This window comes from Cyanistes caeruleus, chromosome Z (genome assembly GCF_971803275.1).
Source record: "Cyanistes caeruleus chromosome Z, bCyaCae1.hap1.1, whole genome shotgun sequence".
In the NCBI taxonomy this organism is placed as follows: domain Eukaryota; kingdom Metazoa; phylum Chordata; class Aves; order Passeriformes; family Paridae; genus Cyanistes; species Cyanistes caeruleus.
In genome coordinates this window covers 2,757,879-2,782,260 of record NC_141732.1, presented here as the reverse complement: position 1 = coordinate 2,782,260, position 24,382 = coordinate 2,757,879, and the positions used below count along the sequence as shown (strand labels likewise).

The window sequence follows — 24,382 nt, the reverse complement described above, 5'->3', positions numbered from 1 at the left end:
CAGATAGTACTTTTCTACCGATATACTTACAAAGAAATGGGATTTTAGGATTTTAGGTACTTAAACATATGACTAAAGTCTCCCTGAATGGATATAAGTATTCATAAAATTTCTCTCCAGTTGAAATGCTTTCCAGAATGATTCCACTTGTTTGGAGTCTGGTTTGGGGATTTTTTGTTGTTGAGTTGTTAATTTTTTGGGTGGGGTATTTTTTAGTGGTTTTTTTAGATTTTTTTTTAATTATTATTAGGTTTTCTTGTTATTTTTTAACAACAGTAATTCAAGACAATGTTGTTAAAATGTAAATTGGAAAAGAATGGTCCAGACAATGTTTTCCCTGGACTGCAGTCTTCATAATCTTACAGAGTCTAGCTTCTGATATTTGTAAAAGTTGAAAATTTTCTTTACACTTGTGAGAGAATTAGGTCATGAAGAATGGGAAAATCCAGCATCCACGAATTTCCAAATACCTGAGGTGGATTTAAGAAGCACATGATATTTTTTCTTCCAGTAAAATTGTAATAGCCCTCTTGGTTATTTTGTATAGACTTTTCCCACTTTAGTTCTTCCCCCAGTAGAAGAACTCTTATCAGGTTCTGAAATAAAAGATGTCTGTTATTTTGAAGTGACTGTTATGTCTTTCAGTAAAATGAGAGGAAAAATTCATTAACTCAGAATTATGGGACTTTTTTTTAACCCATTATTTTCTTCCAGAGATATTAGAAAGAGTTGTAGTTGGAAATAATCCAGTATCAGTTCTGAAGACCAAATATGTGCTTAGCTGTGTCTTTCAGGATTTTTTTTTTTGTGTCCCTAACTTGCACCACTACAAAAATTGAAGAAAATGTAATTTTCTTCAATAATTATTGAAGAAAGTGTAATTGCAGGCTTTGGAGTAGGAGGTTCAAGAAGTATTGAGAACTATACACAAAATACTTATCCAAAATTCTTCCATTCATGGATTGCTGTCATTGCACAGCAATAGGTTTAGAAGTATTTGATGTTAATTCAGAAAATAAAGTTGCTTTTCATGATCTGTTATTTTCTGATTCCTTTTTTAGAAGGAGAGTCTCTAAACGCTGAGTAGATTTGTAGACAATATTATACATAAATTATGAAGATATTGCACATAAAATACCTTAATTCTGGGAATTCTTTGAGAAGTGCTGGGTACAAGGAGGTATGAGAAGGCTATTAGCCTATCATTTTCTTGTTTTTAATAAAAATATTAGTCCTAAAACAATGTACTTAATCACTAAGTCCTTCATTTTAATTAGACAATCCATTTTAAAATAGGAGCATTTCTTACTCAGGAAATCAAAGCTTTATTTTTTTCCCAGATGGTCCAAAAGATTCAGGTAAACAACTTCCAAGGCATTTCTGGTGTTCATAACGTCATTATATCTTTTTATTAAAAGATCCTTTCCATGAGCTTTGACTTTTATTATCAGACAGCAGACACATCTGTTGAAAACTAGAGCAGCACAAATGCTAAAGCCCCTTTTTTCCAGAGTAGAAATATAGTTTTTCCTATATTTTTTAGGGGCAGTATTGTCACACAATGTCAGAAAAGAAACCTCTTACTGGATTATAAAGAAACACACGGCACTGACCTAATGTTTTTCTCACTGAAATTAAGGTATTGAGGCCAATGGTAGGAGGGCTTGGTCAACATTGAACATTTTCAAAAATCCATTTTAAATACACAACCAAAGTATGTAGGGTTATTCTAGACAATTCTATTAGATTATTCCATTTTTTTTTCCCCTATATAATTCAATGGCTTGTGCATTTATTTTGTACCAGAGCAAATAGTAGCCTTAAATATTTTAACAATTACTTTGCTGACATCATCTTACAGCAAAAGGCAGCCTGCACTCAATAACAGCTCTTCAGAAAGGTGAAACTGTGTTAATTAACTCCACGGAGAGGAACACGAGGATGAAGTGTGGCTACACAAGGTTGTCAAGTGGTCAGAAAGCAGTTCAGAATCACAGAGGAAAATCATAATCCTTGTTTCATCACAGTTATGGACTGTACTCAAGAATATAATGAGTAAGATTAGTTGGCAAAAAAAAAATAAATTTCAACAACAGAGTTATTTGTGCTCCTACAGAAGGATTCCCTAATTAAAAATGTAGCAGATAGGAGCCATGCATAACACAGAATTTTAGGGGTTCTTTTTAAAGATAAACAGGATTTTACAATATCACAATTATAACATAATTGATAATTTCATTTTTCCAAGGACATTTTTTTGGATCATATTGCTCCATTTAATCATGCAAAAGAATAGACAATATGTTGAATACTCACCTCAGATAATCCATGTATATATTTCTAAGGCAAAAAAATCTAATTAAGCTAACAAATTCTTAGTTATGGAGATAAAAGAGATCAAATAAAGTGATTTTCAAGGCAAAAAAAAAAGTTGGTAAAGCTCACAATAAAAATAGTCTGTTTTCTACAGAGCTACTCCAACATTTATGTCTTATAAATAAATGATTACCAAAGTTTAGCAAATGTTTTTCAAAATCTTGGAATCAAAAACAAGTGCAATGTTGTTGTGCAACCATAATTTTTTCTAGATAATGACTGATATTCTGTGGGAAAAGGAACTTCCCAAAAAATTTTAAGCAATAAATAATCAAGAAATTAATAAATTATCATTTTTTAGTAATTAATTTTTGATAAGTAAATTTTTAAAAATTGTGGTGCTGAACAGTTTTGTGCAGGTTTTTTTCAGATGCAGGGTATTTTCAGGCAGGGAAATATGTTTGCAGCAGGAGCCTGTTTCCTCCTTCCACAAAACGAGTGTAAATCAAACTGGAATGACACCACTTGACAGCCCAGACTCACGAGCAGCAGGTGGCAGTAGGTTATTTATTATTTTTACACTGTGTTGCAGTGGATCTACGTTCCTGTCCATTGTTTACAGAAACTGCAGAGAATATGTGCATTAATAAATTAATTAAAGAGCGGTCTAAGTACTTTTTCATTGTTTATGTCCAGCATATGAATCCTGCCTCCTACTCCAGACAGAGGGGTTTATCAATCTGAAAATACAAGGGAAGGTGATCTCTCCAATAGCCTTGTACATTGTCAGAGCTATTTTATATGATTTTAAAATCTCTCTTTGTTGCTACTTTTTAGAGATGGATATCTGCACCTCTCTTACAAAGGACTTTCAGAAGTTAGAGGGAAATTAGAGGAGTTGTACTTGCTTTTAAGGTATGGTGTGTCAAGCATTAATGAATGGATCAGAGCCATAGTTAGCAGAATTAGAGTAGAACCACAGAACCCTAGGATGGTTTGGGTTGGAAGGGACCCCAGAGCCCACCCATTCCCACCCCAGGCACGGCAGGGCCAGCTCGCAGTGTCCCAGGAGCTGCCAGCCCCAATGTCCAGCCTGGCCTTGGGCACTGCCAGGGATCCAGGGGCAGCCCCAGCTGCTCTGGGCACCCTGTGCCAGGGCCTGCCCACCCTGCCAGGGAACAATTGCTGCCCAAGATCCCATCCAGCCCTGCCCTCTGCCACTGGCAGCCATTCCCTGGCTCCTGGCCCCGCAGCCCTTGGCAATTGTCTCTCTGCACCTTTCCTGCGGCTCCTTCGGGCCCTGCGAGGCCACAGGGAGCTGAGGCCAAAGCTTCTCCTGTCCGGGCTGAGCAATGGCAGCTGTGGCAGCCTTTCCTGGCAGCAGAGCTGCTCCGTCCCTCTGCTCATCCTGGAGCCTCCTCTGGGCCGGTTCCAGCAGCTCCAGCTGCTCCCTGGGCCGGGCCCGGGCTGGGGCAGCTCTGCAGGTGGGGTCTCAGCTGAGGGGCAGAGGGGCACAATCCCCCCTGCCCTGCTGCCCACGCTGGGGCCCAGCCCAGCACAGCCCTTGGGGCTCCCGCCTCTGCCCCACGGCACCCCCGGGGCTGCTGCGGGGCTGCTGCTTCTGCCCAGCCCGGCCTGGATCCGGCCCGGGGCTGCCCTGAGCCGGGGCCAGCGCCGGCCCCTGGCCGGGTTAAACCTCCTGAGATCCCCTGGGGCACTCCTGGCGTGCCCAGGTCCCTCGGGATGCCATCCTGTCCCTCAGGGGTGTCACTGCGCCCTCAGCTCGGTGCCACCCGCTGAGGGTGCCTCAATCCCTGTCTGTGTCATTGGTTTGGAGATTAAACAACACTGGTCCCAGTACAGACCCTGAGGGACACCACTGGTCACTGATGTCCATCAGCGCTCTGACCTGTTTACCCCTGCCCCATGTAAGTGACCATCCATCCACTTCCTTATCCATCCAGCAGCCCACTCGTTAAATCCATCCCTCTCCAGTTTAGAGAAGGATATTGTGAAGGGCTGTAAGCTGGCAAAAACAAGTGACTGGAACTAATAAGACGAAGTCGACAGCAAAGTCATATCAATAATGTGAGTATATTTTTGTGAATGATACCAATTCACTCCAAACAGCCCTGCCCAAAATTCCCAGTAATTTTGGGGAAATTACAGGGCTGCTTGAGACTTGTGTCACAATGTGTTATGAGAGTATGCAATTGAACTATAGAATGGGGAAATGATGCTAGTCATCAGTAGCAGCTGCCTGTGCAATAAATGTCCTTTTAAAGCCATGACTGAAGCAGGGAAAGCATTAGAGAGGCATTGATTTTTGCAGTGTGACATTCTAATTAGATAAAGAAATGCAGAAACTTTTTGAGAGAAGTATTTGAGTGTCGTATCATTTCATGTGAACACCTCTTCTCTGTAATTTTGGTGATGGTGTTTTCATTGTGGATAAAACTATTTAATGTCTTTCTGTTCACTTTAATTTAATGTGACAGCCTTTTTTGGTCATGGCTATGCGAGGAGAGAGGAATATTAAAGAATTTGCACAAGAGTGTCCAAGTCATCTCTACCTGCTGACACAGTCTATATCAGACTGTGTGTCTCATTTCTTGTAATAGAGAAAATTATGATCACTTTCAAAGAGATTTCAGTTAAGAAATATGCTCTCTCTAAACTTTGGAGCACTTATGTGAATGCTGAATAGAAAGGCACAGTAGGACTTTATGCAAAAAAGTTCTTTTTGGTACCAGCTATTATTCAAATCTGCATTTATGTGGGGGCTTTTAAAGCAACAGGAGAGCGTAGGAAATCCAAAGTTTCCTTCTGAACACTGGAAAAAATTTGACTCAGTAAAAAAAATATATATCTTACGCTGGTGCTATGAGTAATGGGAAGTTTAACACAATAAGATTTTTTTCAGACACCTGTCTCACATAATGATCATCAAAACATCTGTAAAGAATATTAAAAATGGTTAATACATGAGGTATGGTTCTAGTTACTCTGATAATCTGTTTTTCATCTACATATGCAGCTATTGGCATAAAAACATGATATCATACAGAAGTCTGATTTCAGTACAATATCCTGGCTGTACAGTACCTACTTTACAGATTCCTATTTTATTTGGAAATACAGTTTAATGCTTGGTGTGATGTATTTGAATAGACGTTGCTGCATGACAATCTCTTCCATTTCAAACAGATAAGTTAGATTACGGGGATTTATATTACTCAAGTTCATTATCTGTAAAAAGAAGAACTTAAAGTACCTGATTCAGCTTAACAACCCATATTCTGACTGATTTGCCTGGCTGAGTTTCAGTGGTCACAAGAGATGTCACACTGCCAGCACTGCATCAGATCAGCTGGATTTGTCTTGTCCAGCCTTGAAAAAAATCCAAGCATTGACCATATAAATAAACTGAAATATAAGCATTTCATTTATCTGCATGCATGTGCCTGTAGCTTTGTTTTTTTTCTGAATATGACATCAAATGATGTAAGTTTATGAAGCTGACTAGTCACACAATGTAAATGTGAGGAGGAATCAGTATGTATCATATTTTTAACTCATTTTAAAATGAGCAAAACATACCATAACACCACAGAGCAAAACAACCAAACACCACAGACCTTTTTGACTGCATCCTGTCTACCTTTGAAATGGTTGCTTGTTTACCCCTATGCCCTTGGAATTAATACCAGAGTAAAGGAACATCTTAATTTTCAAAGTATTATGAGGTTTTGATTGGGTTCCTAGGAATGAAAGGATTTTGATAACCAGAAAGTCACAACCAACTTATGAATATTATAAGTAAACCTTACATTATGATTCATAGAATGTCTGTAAGTTGAAGTAAATGGATTTGGCTAGTCCGTATACTATAATTTTTGACTTTTGAATGTTAAAAACAGCACTCCCTGCTTACATTGAATCTGGTTTCTCAGGAAAGCATTTACCTGTTGCTCTCACTGATCTAGTTCAGAGTACTTGGCTCTACAATACCTTTCTATGGTGATTTCTGACTTCTCTAAAAATCTAAAAACATACCCACCTCGCCTCACCCCACTCCCCTTACATACTGATCATTTAATCTTAACTAATAACTACTCATAGGATCATATAAAAAAAGGAAATTTTCAAAGATTGCAAAGTTATATCTTGAAAATTAATTCTGATTGACTTTTAACTACACATCAGCCGTATTTAGGCACGGTTTTAAAAATACTCAAAATATTTTTTTTTCTAAGCACATATGTTCAGGAAAGGATATCTTTAAAAGTATAAATATTCAAACTGTTGGTAAGACAAGCTACAAGTTTGCAGTATTTTGCAAAAGCTGTTGTATTGGAATAACCAAGTCTCAAAAAAGACCCAATATTAAATCACTATATAACCAAAACCACATTGAAAATGGTAGGCAGGCCAGCCACATATTCAACTTTATTTTTTGACGAGTTAATGTGGGAAATCCTGCTTAAATTGTGTATAAGATCATAGTGTTCATTGTTTGCTTTCACTCTGGCATGAATCTAAATCTTTATTCAGAAAATAAAAACTGGTATAACCTATTACCATAACAAGGAAAATAAGCAAATTATGAATTTTCCATAGAGATATATTTGGTAATTTTTGCTAACTAAAGAAAAACTGGAGTAATAACGAGTTGAACAGCTTGCACTTGTTTCTGAATGTTTTGTGGTATGAGGCACAGAAGCAGAGACAAAGTCTGTCCCTGGGGATGCTGAATTCTGATTTGTATTCAGGTGCCCACATCCCTCTGGCTCAGCAGATTCTTACATTGGAATTAGGTACCTACATCTCCTGAGCAGGCTGCTGTCATCCATTTGAAGACAGGGTTGTCATCCACTCAAATAATGCCCATAAAGAGTTCACTCAGGTTTTGCCAGCCTGATCCTCCTTCATTTTAGTGAGCAGAGTTTTTCTCCAAGCACTGCGGGCTGCTGTCCAAAGGCAGCATCTAATTTTTAATCAGACAGGGTGTTATGAGCGCAGAAAATTGGTCACAGCCAGGGAGTAGTCACAAGGTCTTGTTAATAAAAGTGTCACTGGCACTCAGGAAAGGAAAGAGATGAGTATTTTTGCACCTACCAGTCCTGTAGTGCTACAGCCTTCATCTGCTTCCCTCCTAGGACTGACCCACTGCCACACTCCTCTATTTCTTACAATTCTTCCACTAAAGCTCCTCCCAGTCCCACTGACAGACTGCTGGGGGTGTGCTGCTCACTTTCCTGTGATATCCAGAATTATTTTCCTTATACTCATTATTGTGTTATTATCCTTTCTTAAATGCTTGGGAACTTTAAAGTTTGTCTGTTGACCTGAAATATAAATGTTTTCTGGTTTTGTTCACAGTAGTTGAAAGACAAAGAATATTCAAGAACTGATTGTGGGTTTTTTTACTATTACTTCCAGAATTTCAGTGTTGAGATTTAATCCTTTTGTCTTAACTATCTAAACAGAGTTTAACTTGTGATTTTAACATTATGTGCTTAGAGAGAGAATGACTTGTAGTGATGCTTAGATTTTTCTGAAAATAAAATAAAACAAAGACCAAACCCAAAATATAACACAAACCACAATATTTAGTGCAAGTGGTCCCCTTTATTTATTAACAGTAAATATATGTGGCATCTTAACATTTTTATTTACTTGAAATATGTAAAGATGCGTCTAAGAAAATATGGTGATAAAGCTCAGAGCACGTGAATAGCCACTAGTAAGTGTGGCAAAAATAATGATTTTTTTAAAAAAGTGAAAAATCATGATTTAAAGCAACATCAAAGTTGTTTGTAAAGTAGAAGAGATGCTGGTAAGGAGCAGGTGACACGAGAGAGATGAAATGAGGTTACTGGAACTGTGTTGTGGCAAACATCCCACAAACACAGGGCCAGTGGTCTGCTGGGAGATGGAGAGGTCCACAAAAGTGGGGACGTCCCCAAGGTCGAGGAGGAAAAATCCATTAGCAGCTGAAATGAGGAAGTCATTAGCTCGTTGGAGGAGAGCAATTTCCTCGTGAAGGCCACGGAGAAATCCCGATTAAAATCAGCCAAGGGTATTGTTGTGTGCAAAATGATTTCTGTGGTGGTAAAAGGCTACTTTCCTCAGGCCCTTTTTTCCCCCTGGGACCACAAAAATTAGAAAGGACTGATTTCTGGTTTGTTGGCTTTTTTAATTTTTTTTTTTTTTTATTTCAAGGTCAAGTGATATTTTTAAAGGAGGTGTAGTTCTGTAATTAACTTCTTTCGCTTTTTTCTTGGATTTATCATACCTATGGCATTAAAACTGGCAAAAAATAAAATGCAGATAGATCATGCTGAGAAGACAATGGAAGAAAGAACAGCCATTAATGACAGAAATAGTAAGGAAAAACGTTAAAAATCAGGACACTGAAGAATTTTGCAGCTTTGTAAAGCTGATTCATGGTCAAGTCAAGAAAATCATGGGAAAGGTGTAAATGAGACAGGGCTGGTTGCAAAGATTGCAGTCTGTGGAAATTTTGGAAATAGGTCACATTTGCTTGTTTCTTTGAGAATTGTTGAAAGTTGGGGGATGTTTCAAGAACAGAGAAGCTCCCATTGGGCTGGAGTGTTCTCAGAACAGGAGAGGATCTGGGAAGGAAATGCTGGAAGGGAATGTGATGTGGAAGAGAGACAAGGTGTGAGTGAGGATTATTTGCATCCAGGTGTTTCTCAAAGGCTGTATTTAGTCATGGACTGCAGTGCTGTTACGTGGGAAGTGATTAAAAGAATAGAGTCTGCAGAGCTTTGAGGTTGTTATCTGGGGAAATGGAGAGATTAGAAGGTGTTACCAGGGGATTATAAATATCTAATAATACCAGGGTTTTCTATAATTAGCACAGTGGGTCTACAGAAAAACAAACTGAAAAAGACAGGTAACAGAATAAATAAATACGTGACTTTTTCTGCAGAAAGAGCTCCCAAAATTAAATCTAAAGGTAAATGGTTCTGCCTATTTTATCTTAATTATATTTCTGGCACATTTGTTTACCTTTCAGCTGTTTCCGTAGCTATATTGTATAGATCCATCTGTAAAACTTGCAGTTTTTCTGGGATTTTGAACGTATACTAAGACACTTAAAACACTTGATACAGCTGATGAAGTACAGTGGTCAATGCTCTCTTGCAAAAACCACTCAGATTCTCAGACCTGGTAAATATATTGGGATAACTAGAGCTATAATTTCTGACTGAACGTTTTTTTCCTCTGTCAAATTGATTTTATATATAAATATAATTTTTTTTCCTTAGATTTTATTTCTGTGGGTGCCTAGTGCCAGGTGCAATCTGAAGCAGTTCCATTAGCCCTTGTACAGGCATTTCTTCAAATAGTGTTGCTCCATGCAAAGTAATAAAAATGTCTTGCACTGCTGGATGCCTTTAATAATGTCAAATGTTGTTTTGCTCAATATTCAGAAATACCTGATATTCTCCCTGGTAGACCAGTGACCTCTGTGAGAGAGCTCTTGCTATTTGCAGCATGCAGATAGTCTGGTTGCCAGGAGAGGGATATGCAGGAGAAGTCAAAAGAATATGTGAAAAAACCCGAAAAGTCCTAAATGTGAAGTTTCTAACTGAAATATTACACATGGGAAGGGCCTTAACAGGAAACGTGTTTTGGTATATGCAGACACATATACATAAATCTGCTACAAATTTCTTCATCTTCTGTATTAATATTTAATATTCTATACTTATGTCGGCATTCAAATCCATTGAATGGATATAGTTTTCAATTACATTTAAATGTACATTTACATGTACATAAACATGTTACATTTAAATTGTACATTTAAATTACATTGACTATATATAGTGGTAGAATATATAAACTTCCATCTTTATGTTAAAACTACAAACATAGCAGAGAAATAAACAGGAGAGAACTGTCAGCAAAGAGGGTTAATATGTTTTATCTGGTCCTATTGAAATGTTAGAATTAATTATGTGAAAGGGGACACACTAAACATGAATTACTTTCCACTGAATTGTTCCAAAACAAAGGGCAGGAATGATAAAAAATAAGATGAGGTTGTTACTACTGACTGTAAATGGCATTCAGGTTAGGAATTTTCACTCATTTTGCAGGATTTGTGGTGTCCTTCAAAATGCTACATTTGCTTTTTGTTTTTATTCTCCTTTTTAAACTGTTCCATGTAGTTAGAAGCCATTAAACTTCAGGAATAGCTCAAGCTACAAGTATTTTAGAGATTCATACCTACATTTAAACAGAAGGGGAAAAGGAAATCAGAATAACATCACCAGAACTATTTTATGTTAATGTGAATCAGTATTCTAGAGAATAGCATATGTAGATGTTAAGAGAATTCTTTTAGAGCTCCACAGCCTCCCCATGACAGAAGACTTTCCCAATACATTTTTTCCCATTAATAGTAAATTTGTTTGGTATTTTTTTTCTGAAGATGAAAAAATATTTTGTATTGTTGGTTTTTCTAGATTTCTTTTTACTTTCCTGATACTTCTCTGAAGAACTGGTGCATCATTATTGGTACATGGTGATCTTTCCAGCACCCTCTAGAACAGTGAGCTGAAAGACCTAATAAGGAAATTTTTCCTGTTAATTGAAATAATGTGGCAGAGGTGAGGCTCCTGAGAGCCTCAGGATTACTACTGAAGCCAAAAAATCATCTTCCCTCTTATTATTCTTGTTTGCTGTGAATTTTTGTGTTGCTTTGCTCTGCAGAAAACCAGAAATGAATGTACACAGCAGTTAATCCAGAAAAAATGTATAATTCATTGCCAGTTGATATGAAAGTCAAAAGTAAAAAAAAAAATTACTTCTCAAATAAGAAATTGGGCTGGGTGTCTTTTAAACAACATTCTCTGTGTGAGTCATGATGTCTCTCTTTTTTTTTACATTCCTCAGTACTTTGTTTGCAATATGGAGACTGATTTTTAATTTCAGATTTACACTCTGAATCAGATCATTGAAATGCTATTTCCACAGAGGTAGTTTGCTCTCCACTGGAATAAGTGCTTTGTAAAGATGACAGTAAAAGTGCAATATATATTTTACAGCAAAAAGTAATAATTAATTACTATGTTAACATTATGAGCCCTTAAGGCCGCAGCCCCATTTTTTGTAAAATAAGAACCATCTAATTGTGCTTATCACCCACCTAGTTTAAAAGAATTTTGTAGTGTTATTTTTGTAGGAGAAGTAACAGTATAAACAGTTGCCTTCTAGAAATTAATGAAAATTTTGGCAAACATGCAGTTTACAAGAACAGTAGAAAGTAAAAGGAATTTTTTTATTAAAATAAAAAAATCTAGAAGGGTGCAACCAAATGAACATCAAATGCCAGAACTCTTAATCATCATCTCGAAATGAGACCATCTGTCTGACCAAACATATTTTTTTATTCCTCACAGCTGGTCAAGGCTTTCTGATCAGTAGTGCAAAATTCTGCTAAGAAGGAGCAAAAGAATTCATACACCTCATGTTTGTGTCCATGCTTGCAGTGTGCACATCTGAAAAAAACTTTCTGAAAAAGAAAATTTTAAAAAATCGTTGCTTCTTAGTGGCTTGTGATTCACTGAAGCAATTTGTCTGGCATGTTACTGATTCCACTGGGCATAAAAAAAAGTTTATATGTTTGGAGGGACACTGTGAATCCCTAAAGTCATCTCATCTCTGTTAGCAGAGCAGGGGTAACATTTATCAGATTTGTCTGGGCCTCACCCAGGTGAGATCTGAATATTTTCAAGGATGACTGCTTCACAGCATCTATGGAAAAGTGCTGCAATATTTAACCAGTCCCAGAGTCAGAAAGTTTCTCCTTTCATCTAACTGCAGTTTCAAACCTTGCAGCTTGTACCTGTTTTTCTCTGCCACCAGGCTCTGTCAATCACCGCATTTTGAAATAATGCCATATCATTTCGAAAGAACACGATGAAATTTGTGTTAAATTCACTGTGAGTAAGCCAAATTCCACTAGTCAAGATTTCTGAATCTCAGAGTTTTCTTTGAAAAGAGGAGAGGAAATGTGAGTGACAACCTCCTGCCCCTTCCTTTTCTAATGTTGGAATCCACACACTCAGGTAATTCATATGTGCTGATAAGGTAAAAGAGAGGTAGAAGTACCTCAGACAAGAGGAGCAGCAAAACAACAAAGTGACCCACCTGATGTGCACCCTGGAGGAAAAAAATATTGGCAAAATATTCAGCAAAACTGTCTGAATAAACACAGTTTTTGCTACCCAATTAAAATTTTGTAGCAGAAACATGTCCTAGTTCTCTTGAGAGAGAATCCTTTGCGTGTTTGTTCATTTACTTTCTCAAAATGCTAAAGATCTTAAGGCAATGTGCTTTTGACTGATGGTTCTCTGATTATCGGGTAACCAGCAGGCATCTTGCAGCTTTCATCCCAGCAACTCTGACTGGCATTTTGAGGAGTCTAGGTAGCTGCTGTAAGATCCTTATTCCATTTCACAGCTACATTTGCATTATCGTTGTCACTTGTAAAAACTAATTTAGAAAACATCTTGGATTTTTGGTGTTATTTTTTTTTTTGTGGTGGTTTATAGTTAGGTTTATGTGTTTGTTTATAGTTACCCTGTTGTTTGATGTTGTTGTATCAATAAGCTCATTGGCACCTGTAATATCACAAGTGGAATTTTTTTGTCTTAGGTTTATTTTACAAAACCCTCTAATGTCTCTGGCATAAATAACTACTGTTTTATTGTGTCTAGCTACAAAATATTGAATAATTTAATGGCATGCAACTATATAGGCTGAGTTTCTGCTCTCATTAAAATATTATTATCTCCTACCATCTGCCTGTTGATTTTCCACTTGAACATTTCAGTAGATAAGGAATATCTCAAATGTTCCTTGGGAAAGCTGTGCCAATGACTTTACTCACAGTATCAGAAACAGCAGTAAAAGACCCAGTGTTCACTAAATTGTGCTGGAAACTACAGCAAATGACAGAGGAGATTGACTTTATGGGCAGAATTTTTTAAAAGCATTACGCACGGGCATTAGGATGATTTCCTGTCATTGCTTCCTGAGTGCCACCACTTGGCATCACAATAGTTTATAACAAAATGAGTAATCCTCTCAGAAAGTTCTGATGAGGAAATAATAGCTCCCATCTTTCTGCACAGACGGGAAACTGCTGAGAGTCTGGGCTCAAGCTTTATTTAAAGAGAAGGAAACTGAGAATGGTTGCTTCAGAGGACAGATGTCAGTTGCTTCTCTCTTTATCTTTTCTTAAACTGTACTATTATCTCAGACCTAGCTGGTTCCCTCTGTATTTAAAATGCTTACAACTCTTTGTACTTAGATACCTCTTTTACTTACTTCTGCATATTTTTATGTTGTTTTTCTATTTTATTACAAAGACTGGAGGTTGCATAATAATGATGTTTTGCTTTAAATTGTAAAAATACTGGCAACCTAAGTGTCTCCTGGGTAGCCTAAGCACAATCTATATGTCACTAGTATTAACTACTCATTATTTGGACTAAATGCTGAAGAAAGGAGAATCAATGAAGATATTAATGTTACACTCTTCATGGATAAAAAGTTTTATCTGTCTAGGAGTTCAATAAAGCCATCTGGGCTTCAGCCATGTGTGGGAGACAGTTCATATGGAGTTTATTGAATCTTGACCTTTGCCTTCATATAGTGCATGGTTTACTGTGTAATTACTCCACTTACTGTTCATATTTTAATTGTTATTACTTACCTAATCTTAGTCTTGCTCTTAGTCTTGTAATCACTGCTCGTATTACTATTGTTTTTACTATTGCTATGGGATATTTACTATTTATTGCATAATTAATATGTTCCTACTACATAATTGCATTGTGCTCTCTTTTGTGAAAAAAAGCAACTGTGTGGATCCTGTCTAGAATTAGCCCCAGTTTCTGTGACATTGGAATTTGTATTTTTTTTTTTAGTTTCAGACAGAAGTCTGTAGATTCCTGTTCCAAAAGCAGAGCTCTGGCTTCCTAATTTTCACTTAGATTACAGTCAGGGATAAACACACAAAAAACAGGTGTTTTTCAGAGCAGTGTGCTCCTGCTGAGGAGCACAGGTTTTCTACAAGAAACTTATGCTGTAAATGTGACAAGCTGTCAGCATCAGTGTGCGTGGCTGCTGCACTGAAACCAGAGGTGAATCAAATCCCATCAGAGATAATCCCCACAAAAACCTGGCTGAGCAGTTTTGCCAGATCTGTGTGATGTTTTTCCTTCAGATACCGTCAAACCAGTCAGCTAAAGTAGTTGTCAGACAGTTCAATTAAAACCCCATCCTTAAAAAGTTATGTGTTGAGTCTCTGTTTGGGAAGAATAAATTATGGGAACTCCTTCTGGCCTATGATGCACTGGAGACCCAACTTTTCCCAGCCCCTGGATTCCTCTAGTATTATTTATCATGTGATAATGTGATTTATAATTTCTTTGGGTTCTTGTTTGATGGTGGTAACTATCAGAATTGCTGCCAAAAAAAAAAAAAAGTCAACAGGAACTGGCAGATGAAATGAAATATGTTCTGGGTATGGAGTTCATGTTGATGGTGGTTAATGGGACTGCACTGAGCAGCGCTGTCTTATATCAGTAAGAGTTTTTAACTTCTGGGTTTAGTAAAGGCATTTTTCCTCTTAATACCACACCTACCCATAAAGTCATGTAGCAAAGTGTTATTGCATGTTTTATAGGCAAAAAAATTAAACTTTACAGCAGGCATAGAAATATGCAATTTGCATATGCAAATTATACACAAAATGTCACTAATCCCATCCAGAAAGTCATGTAAGTATATCATATTTTATGGTATAGAATATTAGCACTTAATGGACTACCTTTTACATGTTGGACTGAAGATTTATCATGTCATGATTATCAAGTGTAAATGAACTACCACCATCTAGGATTTTGTTACTGGGTGCATCCAGAATATTGCTCCAAGCAGCACTTTCCTCTGAGGGATCTGAAAAGGTTCCTGCATTTTGAGGCACAGTTGTGTAAGAAAATGGGCCCAGTTGTGTATTCTTGCTTAGGTTCATGTGAAGAAAGAAATGTCTGTGCTGGGAAAGGTCACTGATCATCCCAACCATGATTTACTCAGTAAATCATTCCACTTAGAATTACACCATAAATTTCTCAGCTTTACTCTGATTTTTTGTTTATTTTTTGTTTGTTTGTTTTTTGGTTTTGTGGGTTTTTTTTTTTTTTTTTTCTTGTTTGTTTTGTTTAATGTGCATTATATCTCATTTAGTTTGTGTTCACTTACAAATTTTGAAACATCACAGATGTCATGCAAACGTGACCTCTGTCTAGTTTCTTACAAAAAAAAGGTGTAAGCAACAGTGAAAGTCTAGCAAATACAACTACAGATTAAAACCAAAACCTTTACCATGCTTGTAAGTTAAAACAAAACAAAACAAATTTCAAAAACCCAACTCCCAAACTCCCTCAAAGCTTATTATCTTAGATTTTTAATGGCTTTGTTTGACACTGTAAGTTTTCCAGAAATTACAATGTTTAGATCCTGTTAATGGACTGAGTTCATAAATATTCTTCTCAGCTTATAGTTTTTTACAATTATTTGGATATGTGTGAGAGCAGAGGCTTGAAGCATGAATTTGCAATTTCTCCATGTTATTTGAGGAGTTCAACCCTTTCCTGAAGCTTTTCCACAAAATCCATGAGCAGGAGATGTCCATCCTACCTTAACTGGAGAAGTGGAATTTCTCTTTTTCATCTTTGTTCAATGTCCCACAGACTTTTCATAGTTGCATGTAAATAATTCCATCTTTTCCTTCAGTGCTAGGGGATCCCAGAATCCCACATTTCTTCAAAGACTGTAAGACTCTGTGATTAGTAATATAATTCCTGTTTTCCTCCACCACAGAAATGCTCACCAGTCTTGTGAAAATCTAGGCAAGGAAATGGAAAAAATAATGGATGAAGCAAGATAAAACAAATTAAGTTCAATGAAGTCTGCCAGTATGGAGAGGCTTAAACTATATTCAAAGCCTTTAATTAAACACATGTGGAAGGACAAGAAATACATTCTCTACTGACTGAAAAATTCATGAAAGTAGTATTAAATGCCTACTAAAAAATAATCACACTTATACAGGCAATCCAATTATATAATTATTGTACTTCAAAGGAAAGTAAGCTCTTGGTGCACCAGTAACTTTTTGCAAGGTTTCTGAAAGTAGTGTCTTTATCTTAAAATATGTTTATTTTTGCAACCTGATAATTAGGAGTATTTGTTAATCAGTTTTCATCTTTGGTTTCCTACTAAAAAATAATAGTCATCTAATAGTGGAATTCATCTAAACTCTATTTTAGTAGAACTAGCATTAACCAAAAGCCAAGTAAAAACCAGGCAATGAGTACAGAAATATTTATTATTGGCCTGTGTATATTATTCAAGTCTGAAGATGCTCCAGATTAATGTTCAGAAAAGCAGAGCTCAGGTATTCTTTCCCACATGTTTTAGAAAATTGTAATATTATCTTTTTTGCTGAAAACTGTGCAAATAAAATGCTGGCTGTTTTTTAGTTTACAAAAGCAGTTTCCTCAAAAAAGCTAGGCTTATGTTCTTACGGTGTCCTAGTCAGCAACACCATTAGCACTTAAGTTTTCAAATATAATATTTTTATTCCCTCCCATTTTTCCTTTCACTCAAAAAAGCAGGTGAAGGTAAGGAGTTTTTCAGAGTTTATTTGTGAAGAAATGTTGATCAAGGTTAATACAGCATTTATAGCTTTAACTCCAGCCTGTAATAAAATGTGTGAGAAAAAGCCTGTGATGAAGTTGCTTTGGTGGTTTGCACAGGAATGTGCCATCAAAAGTAAAAGTCACTCCAAAAGAGAATGGCAATCCCAGAAATAAATATTTCCTTGTATTTTACACTTCAGATCTAAAGGATTGAGAGTATGGGATGTATTTCGTGTGATTGACCTCAAATCGCTGCTGTAACGAGGATGTGTCTGAGCATCAGGACCTGCCACTTTTCCTGTGAATTTTGATCCTTCCTTCTGCAGTCACAGAACACGGCAGTTCCTGCTGCTGGCCTGTGGGATGAAAGATTAGTGGCTATTTTTCTCTAATCTCCAGTCAATTGCTGAAATAAAGGAGAAAATTATTTTGCTTATGGCTTCTCTGGTTCCTGTTTTTCTGAAACACACAAATTCCCACACAATACTCATGAGCTTTGCAACTATTTACTGCAAATCACTTACATAAAATTCTTCATATAATCTCTTTTTCCCACACTGATTTTTTCATTACTGAAATGTAAGGCTGGAAACAAATGTCTTCATAATTACAGAAAAAGGGGAATCCGAGCAAACTAAAATCACTGAAGCTTGATTAAAATGAAGATAATTTTTACTTCTCCACTTACAAGCACAAATGTAGCAAAAAATCCTACACAAATTAGGTAAAGAAAGGTTATCTGATAGATATTATCGCTCTGTACATCCTATAATCAAGGTTTCATTATTACAGCTCGTTCTAGCTTTTCCTGATACAATATTTTATTACAGCTTAACAGCCCTGTGGTTCAGTGCTAAAACCCTGAGTGCAGATTTTCAAAAAGAAATAGAAAAAAGAGTAGTGTGGTCTTGATAGTTAATGGTTTTGTGTAGTACTTATTTAACTGCAACATTATGCTCATGATGTAATTCAACTATAGTTCATAGGTATTCTGCAGTTCCTGTTTGCTGCTCAGCTAATTCCTTAAACATAATCAAAGACTGGAATTTAAATTAATTCAGAAATTTTCCATTGTTTCCACTTTCTGATTTTAAGTACCCCTTGAAAATGTGTGTTAGACACATTAGGTTAAAATTCTCGGGCTATTGGTGATTGAAGTAAAATCCATAATTTTAGAGGAAAGGCTGATTTCAGGAGTCTCTTCTGCTGCAAGTACTTTCTCATGGTGCTGTACCCCCTTAGAGATAAACAATGCTCTCTGCTCTTAAAAACATTCATTTGTAATCCATTCAAGGAACAAAATGATGGCAATTTTCTTCCCCTTTTTTTTTCATACTGCCACCTTCTTCAGCTCCAGTTCTGTGAGGATGGGCCACCACACTCCGAACTGTTGTCCTTGAAGGTGGGCTTTCCATCCAAGGGTAGGATGTACAGCTCTTCAGCCATTTTAGAGAGCAGGACACACAGAGAAAACCTAAAAAAGGCTGCCTCAGAATGAATTGCACATGCAAAACCTAGGAAAGAATAATATACTTTCTGACTTCCTTTTAATTCTTTTTCCCCCTGTTTATTTCATCACAGTCTCGTTTAAGAGAGAATTTGCAGTGTATTTAATTTCTACATTTTCCTCCTAAATATGGGAAACTTCCAGTGGAAAATGGCAAGACTAGAAAGAGAAATTCATTGCTAAACCCCAAAAGAAGCTGGAAGAGGTGAAATAACATCTCATTTAGAGCTGGACAGAAAACTTGTAGTTTCGTCTGAGGTCCTTTCCAGAGAAAGAGTTGCCACCAGCATGACCTTTGACAGCTCTTGATGTAAGTTTCTTCCCCCAGGCACATTTGGGCTGGGTGCCCAGAGATTTAAAGAAACACCAGCCAGGATCTCTGGAAAAATCTGATTTTGACATGAAAGGACCATGGTGATCTGGAGACAGAACAGAGAATATGAGTGGAGCATGAGCTATTGAGGAATCCTGGCAAGCGCACATGGTGAGTTGTCTCAGCATGGTCTTGCAGATCCTTTTTATCTGTCAGGTTATTTGTGTTTAGTTTGGTTCGGCGTTTGATTTTTTGTTTTTTTGTTTGTTTGTTTTTTTTTATTGCTGCTTCATTAACTTGGTTATTTACTGAATTTATGCCATAACTTAGCAGATGAAAATGTTTTGATTTATTCAAAATAAAAGACTAACAGAAACTCTCATGTTAACTTATTTGGAATTAAGAAAGGCAGTCTTCACATGTACTGCATTGTTGTGGTAGTACATCCCACACACTGCCCTGTCCTCAAGCTGCTGTAGAATCCCAGGAATTCCTGATATCCCCCAGACTTTGAGTAATGGGCTGAGCAGTGAAGCATCCTTTGTCTATTCTAGAAACTCCTGCATGATTTAGATGGGGAGTGTCTGTACAGGAACTTCTGTTTGACTAAGGAAGGGAATGAGAGATTATCGGTCATCCCCTGACAGCCTCGGAACATTCCTTAGCTGAATCATTGCCCAAGTGGAACAGTGACATTGTTCCTGGACTTTAAAAAAACAACATTCCAACAATCACCAACTTGGAATATAGGCATTAGTGAAAATTTCATAAGAAAACTTATTTTCTTCACTGAGGGTGGGTGTCTACTTGCAGGTGAACCATCCCCCTCCACCAAAGCTCACAGTTCACTTATTTTGATACTGAAGATATGCATTAGTCTAAGGTGGTGTTTTGGGATGACAGGGAACCTATTTAAATGATATCTGTCTGTTTTCTCACTGAAACTATTGCATTTTAAAACAGAGTGTAATGCCTAATGGGCAAGAGGGCCTATTTTGTAGGGGCAATGTTCTCAATTCTGTGGTCAGCAAAGGACAAATTCTGTGGAGTCCTTCCACAAAAAAAATGCAACACTGGGATAATTGTTCAGCCTGGAGAGAAGAAGCTTTAGAGTAACCTCATTGCAAGCTTCCAGTGTCTGGAGGAATTGTGGGAAAGATGGAGAGAGAATATTTCCACGGTTTGGAGTGCCAGACAAGGGGGAATGGTTCCCACTGCCAGAGAGCAAGGATAGATGGGATATTGGGAAAGAATACCTGGCTGTGAGGGTGGGGAGACCCTGGCACAGGGTGCCCAGAGCAGCTGGGGCTGCCCCTGGATCCCTGGCAGTGCCCAAGGCCAGGCTGGACATTGGGGCTGGGAACTCTGGGGACACTGGGAGGTGTCCCTGCCATGTCTGGATGGCCTGCCACTGGCACTGGATGGGCTTCCAAGCCAAACCATTCTATGAATTTTCTTTCAGCCTGAAATCTTCAAGGCAATGGAAGCACCCTTTTATGGGAGAGGGAGGCAGGGTGTGAGTGACTTCAAGTGGAAGAGGAATTCCTACTTGTAACATGCTTGGACAAGGCACATGGACGAGACATCATTTCTCAATGTTGAGGAGTTTTTTGCTCTTCTCTTAAGGTTTTCCTGGGAACTGAAAGCAGTCCATATCCTGATTATCAGCAGAGAATGTACAGTTCCTGAAACCTCATTAGCAAAATCTCTGATGCTCTCTGTAATGCACTTGCTCCCAACCACAACAAAACAAGGCATGTTCTAAGCGACATTACTCAGCTCTGTTTCTAAAGGTGTCTGTAGCAGAGTTTCTCACTCCAGCCATGTTCCTTAGGAAGACTCCACATGGCAGTGAATATTCTTTTCATGGAGCAGTCAAGTGTATGAGTAGGTCAGCTCAAATCCTGGCTCGTGCAGTTGGTGTTTCCCACCCAAAATGGTTTCTCATGGCTTTGGTGCTGAAGGTGTGCCTCACCTGGATGAGTGATTGCAGGATTTGGTGTGTCCATTTCCACTGCAGCAGGAGAGGTAAGTGCACTGCAGCTAGGGTGGTCCAGTCCTGCATCCCAAACTACATTATTGCACACAGGTGTGCAACCATTGGAATGCTTGAATTCACTGCCAAAATGTTCATGAATAGAAAGTGGAATACACTTGGTTCAGTGACTTTGAGTCAGTTTGAAAACTGGTATCAAAACTAGTGCAAATATTGCTCTGTAATGTAAATGCAGGGTATTTTGTAAATTTGTATTTTCCAAGGCCAGCATTTACTGTTCTAAGTACATTCAACCCATATTTTCCCACTCAGTGAAGATTTTCTTTGGGATTGGAATGGCAATTAGAAATAGGTAATTACATTCTTGGACCAGATATGCTTGAATCCTCAGCCTAATTTACAATTTCTCTTATTCATAATTTATTTTTAATTTTTAGGGGACATCAGAAGGGTATCAATTTAATATGGACTGGCTGAGACTGCTTATCAAAAAATCATTGTGATGTTTGAGTTACTGTTCTTAAATCACACATATATATATAGCAGAATTGCCTTTCTAGTCCAAGAAGAAGTCTTGACAACATAGGACTATTTTATTTTATGATATTTTTACTTGGTATTTAATTTATCAGGTCGTTAACATATCAGACAGTATGTGAGCTATAAGTTATTATTTGTTTGTGTTGCTGCTCTCCATTCCCACTCAGCAGATGTATAAGACAACTCATTCTGTGACTTGTCACACTTGTTCTCATTTTTTGTGAGAAGCCTAAAATCTTATATCTCTACACTAGTAACTGTGAGTTCTATTATTGTATTTTTTTTTCACATGCCAGAGTAACCTTGTGAGTTAATTGGTATTGAGACAGCTCCTCAAAACCGTGCAAAAATCTTGCATGAAATCAAGTCTCTATTTGAAGGTTTGAGATTTTAAGAAATGTGTAAATGAATTTTCTTTAGACCTCTGACAGGGTGCTTGTCTTCATGATGTCAAGGAAGAAGTTAATATCCTTTGGAAGACATTGAAAAGATTCTATAGTTATTAAAGCTTGTTCAGTTGCTAGTACTGGTGAGGAGAGGTGAGCCCAGACTTAAAAGGTTCTCCCTGAACACATTGATCCCCATGTTCAACTTGCAGAGAACAGCTGCAGGTTCTGTTTTCATATTTCTCTGTTCTATTGCAGCACTGTCTGTACTTTTCAAAATTTGTCTCTGAAAAAAAAAAAAATCATGATTAGTCTTCAGCATTTGTACACTGAAATTTGGAAGTGGTTTTCCACTTTTTCAGACTGCTAGGAATGATAACTCAGATTTCACTGGCAATGGAAATCTGTTAACAAAAAATAAGGACCATAACTTACTGTAAGTTTGATGAGAACCTTGTTTTTAATTTCAGATGACAAAACAGCCTAGTTTTAGATTAATGCTCCACAGCCATGCTCCTCCATGCTCCTCCACAATCAATGCCAGTACTGCATCAGTTTGCACAATACTGACCCTTAAATATCCTTTAAAACTGACCTTAACATTGGTAAACTCTTAAACCTTATACTAAGTGGCAGCAGTTACTTTGGGATTACCCTGGGAATTTTACTGACCTGACAAAACAAATCCTCTGAGTGATACCAACAGAAAAAATGTTCAAAAAATTTTCTCTTATTACTGGCAAAATCTTTTTATATGATCAAAAGATGCCTAGATGAACAAAATATGACTACTAAAAAAAGGTATTACTCACCATAATAGGCCCTTTTCATATCATATTTAATCATAGCTTTGCAGCTCAAAGATCTAAGAACAAGATTTGCTGAGGATCTAACAGGGAATTGCTAATCACTTATTTAAAATGAATGTTTTAACAGTAAGGTTCAAGCTTTCATTCTTTCATTACAAAATTAAATTAATTTCAGTGCAGCATTTCCTCTAGGCTCTTAACAGTTGATGTATATAGTTGTGTTTAATAGGAGTTCATCTTAAGCTTAAAATTTGCATCAAAAACTATCTTTACTCCCCTTTTATCAGGTAACTTTTTCCCATTCTAACTCAATTTGTCTGCCAATAGAAGGAGCTCCTGCATTAGGCAACAAGCTGGAGCTCCCAGGAGAACCTTTCCTCTGATCCAGACAGATGGATTCTGGCTTTCATAGTGTATGTATGAGTGATGTGTACAAAAATTTTGATTACAATTTTGGTACAAACTATCCAGTCATACTGCGAACAAACCCTCTGAGATTATTGCCCAAATATGAGCATAGTATTATTTAGAGGGAGAGCTTTTTTTTTTTTTTTTTTTTGTAAAAAACAAGGTTTATCTGCTTGTATCTTGCAGTGGCTGGAAGCACTCTGCTGTAGAGGGGTGGTCAGCCTTGTCCTGCTTTTTGTGATGAAGGATGTTTCCTGACTGCAAACATAAGCTATTGGGGGGTATTAGAGAAACACTGAAGATCAGAATAACATAAAACACTGCTTCCTGAAGATTTTAGAGGTATTGCTGGTACAAGCAGAGAAAGCAAACGTGTGCACTCTGTGTGGAAAGAGGGTGATGCCCCTGGAAGAGCCACTGATTCAGCAGTAAATGTTTCAAATTTTGAGAGATTTTCGTATTTAAATGATGTTCACAGTACCACAGAGCATGCTGAGTTGGAAGGGATATGCAAAGAACATCGAGTCCAGCTCCTAGCCATGCCCAGATCCATCCCCAAGAGTCACACCTGTGCCCGAGAACATTGTCTGAACACTCCTTGATCTCAGCCTTGATCCACTCCTTGGGGAGCTCACTGTTCAGTGACCCTGTGTGGGAAGAACCTTTTCCTGATATCCAGCCTAAATCTCTCTGACACAACTTCAGGCCATTCCCTGGGCCCTGTCCCTGGTCACAGAGCAGAGATCAGTGCCTGTCCCTCCTCTTCCCCTCAGCAGGAAGCTGCAGAACTGCAGTGAGGTCTCCCCTCACTCTCCTCCATCTCAATAGACCAAGTGCCCTCAGCTGCTCCTCACGCGGCCCCTCCAGGCCCTTCTCCATCCCCATGGCCCTCCTTTGCACATCTCTGACAGTTTCATGTCATTTTTATTCTGTCAGGCCCAGAACTGCACTCACCGTTCCAGGTGAGGCCGCCCCAGCCCAGAGCAGAGCGGGACAATCCCTCCCTGGCCGGGCCGGCCCTGCTGGGCCCGGTGCCCCAGGACAGGGATGTCCCTCCCGGCCCCAGGGCACGGCCACTGACCGGGAGCCCCGGTCCCTTTCCCTGGCTCTGCTTTCCAGCCTCTCGTTCCCCAGTCTGTCCCTACATGCGGGGTTATCCCATCCCAGGGCACAATCCGGCTCCTTCCCTCGTTAAACCTCACACGGTTGGGGCTGGCCCAGGCCTCTCCTTTCTCACGGCCTCTCTGCAGGGCCTCCCTGCCCTCCAGGGAGTTGACAGCTCCCCCAAATATTGTCTGTGAACTTTCCTAGTATCTGCTCCTCTTACGCCTGTGGAAAAGTTACTGTCACTTTG

The 24,382-nt window shown here is 38.1% G+C and overlaps 1 protein-coding gene and 1 long non-coding RNA gene across 3 annotated transcripts; one reads left to right on the top strand and one right to left on the bottom strand.

The window, feature by feature from the left end:
- The first annotated feature begins 225 nt into the window (after nt 1-225).
- LOC147647983 (uncharacterized) lies at nt 226-24,382 on the top strand. Its single transcript, XM_086868067.1, has 3 exons — nt 226-4,404; nt 18,905-19,060; nt 20,352-24,382. The coding sequence occupies exon 1, from the start codon at nt 3,308-3,310 to the stop codon at nt 4,184-4,186; it is 879 nt and encodes a 292-aa protein (XP_086724193.1). The 5' UTR covers nt 226-3,307; the 3' UTR covers nt 4,187-4,404; nt 18,905-19,060; nt 20,352-24,382.
- Nucleotides 15,806-24,294, bottom strand: LOC111941685 (uncharacterized). Of its 2 annotated transcripts, XR_015280538.1 has the most exons (4): nt 23,983-24,294; nt 20,146-22,097; nt 17,313-17,425; nt 15,806-16,273 (listed from the first exon to the last, which is right to left on the bottom strand). It is a non-coding gene; the product is annotated as an uncharacterized LOC111941685 (long non-coding RNA). The 2 variants fall into 2 exon arrangements; XR_015280537.1 differs by lacking the exons at nt 15,806-16,273; nt 17,313-17,425 and having other exon boundaries at nt 17,724-22,097.